We start from the raw sequence: 12844 nt of genomic DNA on the forward strand, positions 1-12844 counted from the left end.
TTCATGTTTCAAGCCATAATAGAATAATGGCTATTTCTTCCCCGAATATAAAGCATTGGTGAGCTGGTCATCACGTTGACTACCCCATAGACCATCTCATTGACAAGAGTTGACTGAGTTGACTGATGGTTTGGGGTGAAAAGATCTAAGCCTTAGTGATAGCATCAGTCAATGTTACTAAAAAATCTTTCCTAACTTTCTATTACACATCTACTAAGCTTAATCCTTTGATGAAACATTACACCTTTATCAGCTCATTATAAGTGCCCATGAAACTAAAGCAAAAATTATGGAACTTGCGGGCATACGCATCCAAAGACAGTCCCCTACCGAATCTCTAATAATTGGTTCACGAAATCAACCTCTTCAAACTTCTTGACAAACAAAGCATGGAAAACCTTTATCAAATCAATCTAAGAAGTTAGCTTCAAATTAACTTTGATATAGTTCTTCCACCATGAATAAACATGGTCTGTAAGCTTCATCACAAAAAAATCAATCTTCATTTTATCCTCACAAAGATTGTAAGACTAACAACTTTCCCACAATTCCAACCAAAAATCAACCTCTTAACTATCACAAACATCTAGTGATAATTTCCATTTCACGATACCATAATCTTTGGCATGCTTGATGTATCAATAGTAATTTAATTCAACCTTTAAGGGTTTATATGAAGCAAGAGATCCTTAATGAGATTGATACTTCCTTTATGTCACTCTGAACCTCAAAAATCTGGCATCCTTGCCACACAACGATATCATCAAGAGTCTCTTCTTCATCGTCATAGCCATCATCACTAACACAATACTCCTCATCAAGATTAATATCTTACTCACTAAGAGAGTGAACCCTAGGCCAACCAGGCATTATGAATATTCCTATGGTTACCACTCTTCTCAGCCCTACTTATCCACCTCGAACATCTAACACTGGCCATAGGGATGATACAAGCATTTCTCGACCTGAGCATCAACCAGTTCATCCGAGGCATCCTGCCAGAGATCTTTGGCTTCCAGATCAGCAACCTCCTCTTCCAGGGGCCAGTCACCACGTCCTTCACAGGCATCCCATCCATGGTGGATCTCAGCTAAAACTGTCTCAGGCTAGCATTCGCGCAGAAGCTCTTCCTCAACAACAATTGCTTCTCTGGGGCGGTGCTGCAGGAGTTTGTGGACACCATGGTGGACCTCCAGGTCTTGTACCTCCAGCACAACTACATCGCCAACATCAACCTGTTGTCCACCATCCTGTTGCCTATGATATACATCCATTACAATTGCCACAGCAGTCGTCATCGTCGGATCCAAGTTAGAAACTGGCTATTTTTACAAAGGTGGTGGCAATAAATACCTGCAATTCAGAAGCCTTATTCTTGTTCATGGTTTTTTTTGAGAATGCCTGCTTGTATTTGTTCGCCCACAACGCACAAGGGATCCTTCCGGTGCAAGCTACATCGCCAGTATGACACTACATGGATTAGGCAGAGTGCCAGTGACAATGCAAGGGACACCACGGTGGACAACAAGAATGGAGCTGCCATATTCTATTTAATAAATATTAGATAATTTTAATTATAGTGTCATCCAGTTTGTATTGACTAACAAATTGGACTTGTCAGTCATCGTTGACGAACTCAATCAATTTTGCACCGTGACACGGTCAGTCAAGGAATCCAACTCTTTCTGTGTAGTCTCCTCGAGCTCCAGATCTTCAAGTGGAGCGCATGATCAGTGAAGAGAATTTCAATCCAGACAGTTGACTTCTCGCGTTTCGGGAATGTCACGACCCTAACAAGCCAGAGAATCCGTATCCCCGCATTGCCTTGTGGGCTCTTGGAGAGGAAAAACTCGTCCCTTGTCAGTGCTCTCGAAAGATTTCGCTCGTATCTTGTGATTTTTCATCCAGACTCGAGGACGATGACGAGGTCATGCTCTTAGGAGCGATGAGACCGCATGGATCCAACACGGTCGTGGACTGGATCAAAGCAAACAAGATTAAACGGGTAAGAACAAAGAAAATCTCTTTGAAAACAAGAAAAAAAAAAAAAAAACAACCGGTTTTCTTCCGTGTGGGATGTGCACAGACATTTGCCTGCTAGATTTCGTGGCGAGTCAGAAACCACGCGATCTCGCCGCCGCTGGAATCGTAGTCCACGCTCAAGGATGCTCCACATGTGATTTGCCTCTGGCGGTTGTGAAGGAAATTGGAGCTGTGGCGCATCCACATGTATTTGGGTGAAGATTATCGACAGCGTCCAGTTTGCAGCGGCAGAGATCCACCCAAATAACGCAAAGGAGGAAAGCTTTTGCCTGGTTACTTAAAGAAAATATGAATGACTTTTTAATGGAGAACTGAAAATAAGAATAATGGGGAATAACTAGTGGCAAGATTAGGAAGTTTGTCCAGCGCCAGGAAATCCAAAGTTTTCAAGCTTGGGCATAACTGTTAATGTGACAAACCACTACTTTCTCTTCTTTTCCTTCTGTTTAGCCACTTCTAGTTCTTGCTCAAGAGCAAAAGAATAACTAAGAAGAAGTTAGAAGTAAAACAAATGCAAGTGTCTAAACAGTTTATAACACTTACCAAATTAACAGAAGGTGACAGACCTTTGTCTCGAGCTGCACTCGGGATTACCTCCCGATCTTGCCTAAAGACGGACAGGAAATTTGCAAGAAATAAACTCCACAGGAAATGAGCAAAAATAAATTTAGCTCCATCAATGCAAGCAACCATGTAAGCGTAACTATTGATGCACCAGCGTCACTTGACATGAGTAAATTGAGAAGAAATGAAAGAAGTTGGGTGGAGTTGCTTGGATGAGCGCGGCTCCTATGAGTTTTGGAGGGAACACGCACCATGGCTTGTGGAGAGGACGTGCCATGCGAGCCATGAGACCACGTGATTTAGATATCAAAACAATGTGTGCTTTCAGATATAACTAACTATCAAGATGCAAAGATTAGTAAATCTGTAGATTATTAGGAAATTGCATCAAACAGGAACATAATTGCTGGAGCTCAAATTCCAGCACAATGATGGCTAGAATATCTACATCTCTCTCCTAATTGATTTAATAAATAATAAAAATAATAAAGAATAAATGTTAATTGATTGAAGAATATCTTAATATACTTGAATATTTTAGGTATATTTCGTGCTATATTGAAATACAGCTTTTGTGTTATGGACTAAGTCCTTCATGAGGGGAGGGTTTTCCTTCCTTGTCCGGGACAACCCGATCGATCGCTGATTCCCCAGTCAGAATCGTCGATCGGGGGTAATTATTAAAGTTTGCGTTACTGATAGAAAATAAGAATACTAATCAATGGGGAAAGAGATAGGGTTTCACGGTTATCTACGCTCTGGGCGCACACGAATGGCAACACGGGAAGAAATCTTTAGAAATAATAGTGGAAGAAATAATAGTCATTCCATGCTCAAGCTTTAAGTGCTGGCTATGGATCCAACATCTATCATCAACATGGGTGCTGGAATGAGTTTGGGCTGTTCAACAGTCCAAAGCAGAAGTTCGTAACTTGAGGCTGGTAACATTCATCGCAGCCACAACGTTCTTCAAGTTGTTTTTGCATAACACATACATCCTGTCTAGCTGCTATTTTGATCTGCGTATTGATCCATCCTTGCAGTTTTGTTATTTTGAGGTGGAAAGAAAGGATGATGCACTTCTAGGCGTGTATTTAAATTTGAAGCTCCTCTCCAATCGTGCAAATTTTTGCCATGATTTCGTCCTCGGCCATGAGTAGCTCTAGGTGTGTTTTGTCAATGGAAGGAGTGCAAAAGCTTTAGGTTTTGAGCATCTCAGCAATCTTGGATGCCATCTACTGCCTCTTTAGAAAAATTTGTCCAGCGCTGGAAAATTCTATTTGACAAGAAAGAGCATCCACTTTCTAGAGGTGATTAGAGTTGAAACAATGATGCACTACTTTCTCTTCTGTTTAGTCACTTCTTAGTTCTTGCTCAAGAGGAGCGCGTAAACTGGACACATGAAAAACCACAAAGTTTTAGGATTCTCAAATATCCCACTAAAAAAGTGAGATTTTTCTGACAAAGTGATATTAGATACTTAAATTATTTGATTCTCCTCAAATGCCATTGTTTAACTTCATTATTTCTGGTTAGAAAAATTTAACTTTGTGGTGTTTAAAACCATTTTACCAGGAAAATGCTCCGGACAAAACTAACTGGGAGAGTCTTACCGTGCCAAGATGTAGCATCGCCTATAAAAGATATAATAGATATATTATCTAAAAAAGCAGAAACATATCCAGCGGTCTTACCGGGCTTTTGGCCAGGCCTCGTGTTTCTGAGCTAGTTGACGACGAGGGCGTCTCGCCAGTCCCGGTCTTGGCCTTTGCTCCTCGCAAAGTCCTCACGGTAGGAATTAACTCCCGATGGGTCCTTCCAGATGCCTCTGAGTTTCTCGTTTGCAGCGTTGAAAGATCTCTTCTCGTCGAGAGGGAGATCAAAGAACTCGCGCGCCAGGTCGATGCTTTGGACGCTGGACGCTGGAACTCCATGGTTTGTAGCCTGAAAATGTGTAAAAATCCTGTCGATAGAATGTAAGTACTATCGGCCACCGCCTTGATTATCTCACAGCGTTCGCCACTAAAATCAATCACTGGAATTGCCGGGTCAAGTTTGGCTTGCGACGCTGCCATAACTCGTAGTAATTCACGCGTTCGACGTTGTAGATGTTTGAGAGGAGAAAAAATGTCTTATATAGAAGTCTGTCCACCACTCAAGACGCCCAGAAAACTGTAGCCTCAAACACTGCCGTGCAGAGCAAACAAAGTCTTTAGTCTTCCTACGCAAACTTCCAACTTCTTAGAAGACAGATTATTATATGTTCATGCCATTGTTCTTCTCAAACTTTAGCACCATGGTCGAGCTTAACATAGTCCAAGCTCCTTTTGCCATCAAGCCCCTTGGCGTAGAACTGGGTCAAATAGTCTTTGATGACGCATTCCCTGTAGAGAGGAGGATTTTTTTCGCTTACCATCTCTGGCAGGGGGCCGACCACTGTGTCCAGTCCAGGCCCAAAAAACGCAACCACGGACAATCGCGACTTCTCAGGATGTGCTCGAACTCGGTGCTCGGCGCTCTTGTATTTTGCATTCGTGATTATCTGGAAACTTCGATCCTTAACAATGGTATTGGGAAAAAAAGAAGGAAATTTACCTGTAACTGATCAGCAATGTTGACGACGAAGGCATCTTTCACTGGCTTTACCGCAAACCATTGACCATGTTTGCAAACTTCCAGTCCCCCAACGTCGTCTTGGATGAGGATGCTGATAGCACGGGGGTCCGAGTGAGCCGACAGGCCCTTGACAAGCTCCGGTGTGTGGTATGGAAGGTAGTAGTTCATGATGCATATGATCTTCTCGCCCATTACCTTAAGATCGTAACTATTCTCCAAGCCAAGGCCCTTGGAAATATTATCGAGCAAGCAGTGTCCAAAGGCTGAGACCTGGTCATGGTACTTTTTCATCACTTCCCTGTTGCATCAATTTTGATTCAAGGACTCTTAGGCAAGAAAAAACTTTACCTGAAGCAACTCGGTGACTCTGGCCAAATGTCCTCCTGTCGAGCAAGACTATAGTCCAGCCTGAGGAAATACTTTAAGTCGATTGCTTTCTCGTCTTTCCTGTTGTTAAATCCAGAGCCATATCTATTGAAATGCCATAAGATTCTTGTTAGTTTTTATCTTTTATCTTTCTCTACCTGTATGCTTCAGATGGATCATCACTGAGTTTATTCCCCAATGAATTATAGGCTTCATTCTCCTCTGATGTCTGATTGAAAATTTCTTTGGCTAGTTTGAGGACATTTTTCATACTAGCAATTGGAACGCCATGATTTATTGCCTAGACAGGAGGGACAATTGAAAGAGATAAAATGAAGAACCTTTCCCTACCTGGAAAAAACCCCATTCTTGGCAAGCCCAAGCTATAGCATCTACTATATACTTGGGATCACCAGAGAAATCAATTATTGGAACTTGAGAATCATCAAGAACTTCTGCCTCTTGAAACCTATTGTTCAGATCTTGGAGATAATTCTCTTCTGGTGCAACTCTACCCATATCCAAAGTGAAATAATCTGTATGTGCGAGTGTTATGGGAAGGAAGACAACCAATCAATTGTTAGTTGCTGAACTTTTTGGGCCGCCGGATCCAGCCAATCACAGCCGTTCGATGGGGGGTAACTGTTAAAGGGTTTATATCCAAATTTCATTCTATGATCATATATGTTATAAAGACCTTAAGTTTAAAACTCTTTAACAAACCAAATTAGGGTTGAGACTAAGGGTTAGTAGCTTTGGGTGGGAGTAGGCATAGACTTGAGGAGTGCTAAAGAGGCTTCTCAAGAAAATGTTTAAAAATAATTCTCACTCCTAAAAGGGAAATTGACTATATTGTTCATAGCTCAAATGGAATGGAATACTGAAACTATTGAACTAGAAATTGACTATATTGTTCATAGCTCAAATGGAATACTTAAACTATTTAAATACCATAACGCTCATTAGTCCTCATCCTTTCCTAGGGGTTTGGGCCTTTCTTTTGGGATGGAAGTGGGGAGTTGAGGTAATATTAAGCTACTTAGCCACAATGTTTACCCTTAAGGTCTTGAATTAATAAATGCACCTAAGGCTTGGGATTTAGAGGGTATAAATCTTGCTATATTATAGGATATTAAGAACTTAAAGGCTTGGTGTGCTTAATTGCTTATACTTGTAGAAAGAGTAGTCAAACCTTAACTCCAATCTAACCCAAGGAGGGGGATTACAAGAAAGTTTAAGAATTCATAAAGAGTTGGCACATTTCTCATGCAATAAATAGTTAAACTTAGGTGGGACTAAGCCAGAGCTAATATAATAGGCATGAACTTTGGTAAAGAACAATATAGACCATATATTTAAAATACTAATATATTCCCAAAGCGAGAAAAGAAGAATTAGTAAATAAATATTATTGATAAAGATAATATATGCAAAGTACTACTTGGGAATATAAATATATTTAGAGTACTAAAATTTATTAAAACTTAATACCCAACCTAAAGAAAAGTTAAACAAAACTTGCCAAGAATAAATTTCTTATAGTTATGAGAATATAAATAAATTTAGTACACTCCCAAACAAAAAAAGGAAATGAAGAATTACTAACAAAGAATTTTCTTAATTAGATGTTATATGTAAATTATGTTTTTACTTGGGATACAAACAAATTTAAAATCCAAAAATGGTAAGAAAACTAATATATTACTACCCAGATTCAAACAAAAGTAAAGAAGAATTACTAAGATTAATTATTATTATTTTAGGGAAGATAACTAAGATTTTAAGAAAATTAGACCCCACAAAGGATTGCTCATTGAAAAAAAATAGCACTATTGAAAATCTAATGTCTAACCTAGAATGTCATTAAAGAGATAGAAGAATCCCCATTGAGAATTGAGGGAGTGGCCTTACTCAATAGAGTGGAATTAGAATCACTAGCTACTGCTGCCATTAGAGCTTGCATGAAGCAATTGACTAACTTTGGGTTAATTACAGATGTTGGCCCAAAGAACTGCTTAATTTTTGCCATGTCATTGAGCACATGCAAAACTTACAATAGTTTTTTTTTTTTTTTCTCGACAGACAATAGGGACAGTCACCTTGCATGCAACACATGTCACAGCACCTTCCTCTCCTACCCCACGCAGTTTGGCTGCCTCCCATTAACCAGGAGCAAACATAAATAAATAAATAAATATATCAAACTTAATTTTATACTTGATCTTAAACTTAGTCTCATCCAATGAACTATTTATTTTTGCTCAGTAAGGGTTATTAGTTAATAGTCAATGAGGATATTAACATCTCTAAAAGGAGTGTAACACATGATCATCTTTATAAATATACTAAACCATTAGGAGTACTACTAATGTTGTCAACATCATCTTTTGTTTAGTTTGAGGATTGTGAGTGCACATTTATGGATCTTAAAGAGGTTTGATGACTCCTCCAATTTTAATATCTCTTGACTACACTCAAGCTTTCATTTTTCACATGGATGTTTTTTATATTAATCTTGGGGATGTATTGATACAATAAAGCACAAGTGTATTTGGTTAGCATCACCTTATTACGTATATCAGCCGTATGTTGTAACTAGTAGAGGTGAACTATTTCATAATTTAGGAGGGTTCAACAACAATTTAGAGTTTTGAGAAGCTTCATACATATTTGCATAGTTCTTGGACATTATTAAAAGGTGATCATGTTGTGGTTACTTTATTATTAAAGCAATAGAATCATACTATTTGGTAAGCTTTGAATTTCTAAATATATAATTTCAAAGTTATTATTGCTTAAGGAGTTATATAGCTAATACTAACACCCTTTTTTGTGCTTCTCTCCTTTCTTCACTCTCTTCTTTTATTCCTAATGAGCCTATTGTTCTAGCATTAATAGATTTTTTGAAAAAGAATTCTATACTATCAGTAATTATTGTACTTAATGTTTAATTTTCATAAAATATGGAGTAAATTTTACCTTCTCTTGACAAGGTTTGTAAGGTTTGTAAAGTTGAGTTATATATTTGAAGTCTTTGTGATGAGTTTATAAAACCTACATCACTTGCTCATGATTTATTGTTATAGCATTTATATTCTCAATATCACTTTGAGGACAACTTTCTTTATTTTGTGAAGATTGATCCTAATAATTTATTATGGTTTGTGGTGCTTGTTTAGCATGGATTCTTTCAGATAATAGTCTTGCATTTATAGTTGAGACATTTCATAATTTGATATCTCGGTTAGGGATATACTATACTTTCATGAGTGTTTATCATCTAGAAATAGATGGTTTGGTTAAATAGTTAATTGAAACCTTCAAAAAAATAATTGAAAGGATAATTATGAAGTATGTGAAATTTTAACATTTGGATTGAGATGGTTATTTATTATCTCTTCAATATGTATAAGTTATAGGGGTATAAAGTTTCATTAGTGCTTCAACATATAAACTTTTATATGGTCATAATACTATATTGTCAACTAAGTTGAGTCTATTTTTAAGATTGCCATGATCTACTGATGTTAGGTTTTATAATGATGTGAGGGCACTCATAATTAGTATTTGATAAGTGTTAGTTTATTAGTTTGAATAGAATCTATTAAACACTTAAGCCATGTACAAGTGGGACAATAGTAGAGATACAACTCTTATCATTATCCACCTACAAATTAATTTATTTTCTTAATCATATGATATATAATTTATCTAAAAGGCTCCTTGCTCAATAGAATGGGATTATATCAAGTATGATGGCAAATTGAATTGTAAGTTTATGAAGTTTGGCATGATATACCAATCCTCCAGAAATTGTTTATATGCAATTGAATCACTTAGATCATAACTAATTAGCATTGCTTATAGATCCTTTGATGCTTCCTCATGATATTCCTTCAAATACCAGTCGATTAACTAGATAACTTTAATTGCCTTCTATTCTTTTGAGAGAAGTATGGCTATATACATTTAATTGTGTAGTGAGATTTTAGTAGTCATTAGATTGGTTTCAATCTAAACTACTCTCATAAAGGTAGTTAAAAATATTTTTATTATTAAATGATTAAGTTTTAAATAAATATTTATAAAAAATGAAAATATACCCTATATTATATTTATTTTATAGATGATATATTTAGACCTTGTAGCACATAAAAATACTCCAAAAGTACTTCTTCTTCATTTCATTTGGCTCACTTCATTGCTCTTGTTTTTGACCCCAGGGCAATTGAGCCATGCTACTGCAGCCATGGCACAAGCCCTTTGCAGCCTTCTTGCCATGGATGGCACAGCTACTGGATCACGCATGTTGGAGCCTTTTCTACCCCACGGCCCCATAACCTTCATAAACAGTTATCTATCTATTTATCTGGCACTTTGGCTTCTGTTTTGTGAGCCACCCACAAATGGTTGGCCTTGGCTTGTGATATTTGAGATTGCTCAATGTTAAAAACAATTTAAAAAAGATGACTGTGCACAAAGCTCTAGACGTTGGGCCTCTTATATAGTTAGCTAAATCCCTTAATTTAACGTATTATATTTTTGAAAAAAGTTCTATTTAATGCAACTTTTAGACATTGCTTTTATGGTTTATAAATCCTTTACTGTTAGCTTTAAACCTCTTCCTATATGCTTCGATTCTGTAGCTGCAAAAGCCTGTAGGCCCTGCTCGCAGCGTAATTTCCCAGCTTGAGCTCCTGTTGTAGCTTGCAAGCACCAGCCAAAGTGCTCCATGCAACATCGTTGGGAAAGAATGGCATGTTGTTGATCAGTTCATCGGCCTGACTGAGCTCCCCCGACCTCGCAAGTATGTCCACCATGCAAGCATAATGCTCCGCCGCGGGAGTCAATCCAAACTGCGATACCATGCTTGTGAAGCACCACCAGCTGATCTTTACAAGCCCCGCATGGCTGCACGCGATGATTACGCCCAGAAATGATACCTGGTTCGCCTTGAATCCTTGCACGACCATATCCAGCAGCAACTCCACACACTCGTGGACGCATCCAATGCGCGCAAACGCTGCGATGAGCGAGTTCCACGACAGCAAATCTCTGCCAGGCATCCTCTCGAACACCCGCTTGGAGGAGCTCGGCTGGCCGTTCAAAGCATACATGGCCAGCACGGAGTTCCACGACGCCACCTGAGAGTGCGGCATTTGCGTGAGGATCCTCACGGCGTCCTCGACGTAGCCGCTCTGGCCAAAGACCACAATTATCGAGTTCCACGACACGGAGCTTCGCGCGGGCATCGTGTCGAAAGTCAACTTCGCCTCCTCGACCCGGCACTGCTGACCATATATTCGAATGAGCACCGTCCATGAGACGACGTCCTTCTCGGGCATGGCATCAAAGATTCTCTTGGCCTGGCGGAGATGCCCGTTTTGGGCGTAAGCAGCAATCAAGGTGTTCCATGACACGGCATTCCACTCGGGCATCCTGTCGAAAGTCCGCTGTGCTTGCTGCAAGTAGCCGGACTGCCCGTATGCGTCCACCATGGCTGTCCAGGAAATGATGTTCCTCTCGGGCATCCCCGCAAAGAGCCTCTTGGCCGCCTCCAGCTCGCCATTCAAGACGTAAGCCTGAAAGAGAGCGTTCCACGACGCGGTGTTGTGCTCCGGCATCCTGTGGAACAAGCGCTCGGCCTGGCGGAGCTCCGAGTTCTCGCCATATCCCGAGATCATGGAATTCCACGAGACCAAGCTCAAGAAAGGCATCTTGACAAACAGCCCCACAGCTTCATTTAAATGCCCGTTTTGGGCAAATGCTGCAACCATAGCGGACCATGCTACAAGATTTCTCTCCGGCATTTCGTCGAAAACCATCTTTGCTTCTATCAAATAGTTGCTTTGTGCAAAAGCTACAAGCATGCTCGTCCACGACACGACGTTTCTCTCGGGCATGGCTTGGAAGAGTTTTCTCGCTTCCTCGACATGCCCGTTCCGGGCATATGCTTGGATCATGATGCTCCAGCTGAAAACGTTGGGGTCCCGGATGCTGGCAAAGATCCTCTGGGCCTCCTCGACGCTTCCGCAGTCGCCATACATCTGGACAAGGATATTTGCCACGAATCTATCGTCCCGGAACTCGCTGTCCAGAATGCGCGAGTGGAGAAGCCTTGCCTGCGTTAGATCACCCACCTCGCGCACCAGACGCTCGATCAAATCGCGACGCTCCTGCCGCCGCTGCTGGATTTGGGTTCCCAGTCGCTCTCGCGGCTCCGATCCGTGTCGACACAGCGGATCGGCGCAAAGATTCATTCCATACAAGTTTTTCTTCTTTTGTGATTTGGCAAAACTACCAGTGTCTGCAAGTTTTCAAGAGGACCACTTCATTCTCTTTCGAATATTACAACAAACAATGATCTTAGGTGATTCTCTACTTGATTATTGGAAAACCAAAGCATCATCCTTCTCTCTTTTTCTCTCTCTTTTTTCTTTCATAGAAGAAACCATTTTCACGAAGGAAAATGGGGATCATGCATTGCCGCTAGATAAACCCAAAGGATCGAATCATTGTCAACGGGAGCGAGCTAAAGAAAGAACTCATCCACTTTGCGTGGCAAACTTATTTGCTTTCTTTTTTTTCGTGCTCCCGTTTCTCGAAACAGTACGGAGATTCGAATGGAAGAATCAAAAGTTGACTCTTGCGAGTGAGGGCGCTTAACAATAATTTGATTGCGGTTTGCTTAATTCCGGGACTTGCATTTTAAATCCTCGCAAAAGACACACATCCCATCTCATTTGTACACGGTACAACAAAAACACACACCCAAACACACTCTCTCTCTCGTAGTTCCCCTTACATTCTTTTAGCGCTTTAGTTCTCTTCTCTGGGGTGATCTTTGTCTTGCGGCTTGCCCTTCCAAAAATCGCAAGCTTGCGCGCCCACTTCGATGATCCAGCAGTACGCAAGCGCTGGCTCTAGAAGCTCGTCAGCAGCAGCAGCGCGCTTTGCCGGGGATGATCCTCTTCTTCCTAGTGATCATGCGGCTTCCTTTGGATGAGATCCATGTCACAGCTTTCTCGATCACGATCCCACCACTACTTGCTCCCCACAGATCCCAAGATATGAGCAGGAAGAACACCACCACCGCCACCACTGCCGTGCTACAATCGAGTTCGAGGGGCGACAAAGTTTCCTCTTCTATCCGAAAGTCTCGGTTTTGATCCACTCGTCGATCCATCCATGGCTTTGTGTATCAGTCACCTCCAGTCCAGAGCAGTACTGAGTGATACTTCGATTTGATATCACT

At 40.4% G+C, this 12844-nt stretch overlaps 2 protein-coding genes across 2 annotated transcripts; both read right to left on the reverse strand.

Moving 5' to 3' along the window:
- Positions 1-4782: 4782 nt before the first annotated feature.
- Positions 4783-6148, reverse strand: LOC9636345 (protein DOWNY MILDEW RESISTANCE 6). The gene is made up of 5 exons (XM_002988253.2): positions 5941-6148; positions 5748-5890; positions 5572-5694; positions 5203-5521; positions 4783-5149 (listed from the first exon to the last, which is right to left on the reverse strand). Exons 1-5 carry the CDS (start codon positions 6106-6108, stop codon positions 4889-4891), a joined length of 1014 nt encoding a protein of 337 aa, XP_002988299.1. The 5' UTR covers positions 6109-6148; the 3' UTR covers positions 4783-4888.
- Positions 6149-10214: 4066 nt separating this feature from the next.
- On the reverse strand, positions 10215-12775 carry LOC112341602 (pentatricopeptide repeat-containing protein At4g02750-like). Its single transcript, XM_024661996.1, has 2 exons — positions 12547-12775; positions 10215-11896 (listed from the first exon to the last, which is right to left on the reverse strand). Exons 1-2 carry the CDS (start codon positions 12773-12775, stop codon positions 10215-10217), a joined length of 1911 nt encoding a protein of 636 aa, XP_024517764.1.
- Positions 12776-12844: the final 69 nt, after the last annotated feature.

This window comes from Selaginella moellendorffii, unplaced genomic scaffold, assembly GCF_000143415.4.
Source record: "Selaginella moellendorffii unplaced genomic scaffold, v1.0 SELMOscaffold_87, whole genome shotgun sequence".
In the NCBI taxonomy this organism is placed as follows: domain Eukaryota; kingdom Viridiplantae; phylum Streptophyta; class Lycopodiopsida; order Selaginellales; family Selaginellaceae; genus Selaginella; species Selaginella moellendorffii.

What these genes read in the sequence shown, in the direction of transcription:
- LOC112341602 (XM_024661996.1), bottom strand. Translation starts at nt 12,775, where the DNA reads ATGGATCGACGAGTGGATCAAAACCGAGACTTTCGGATAGAAGAGGAA. An exon ending in GAAGAAGAGGATCATCCCCG is followed by an intron (nt 11,897 to 12,546) that starts GCAAAGCGCGCT and finishes GAAAACTTGCAG; the next exon opens with ACACTGGTAGTTTTGCCAAA.
- LOC9636345 (XM_002988253.2), bottom strand. Translation starts at nt 6,108, where the DNA reads ATGGGTAGAGTTGCACCAGAAGAGAATTATCTCCAAGATCTGAACAAT. An exon ending in AAGAATGGGGTTTTTTCCAG is followed by an intron (nt 5,891 to 5,940) that starts GTAGGGAAAGGT and finishes CCTCCTGTCTAG; the next exon opens with GCAATAAATCATGGCGTTCC. An exon ending in ACATTGCTGATCAGTTACAG is followed by an intron (nt 5,150 to 5,202) that starts GTAAATTTCCTT and finishes CGAAGTTTCCAG; the next exon opens with ATAATCACGAATGCAAAATA.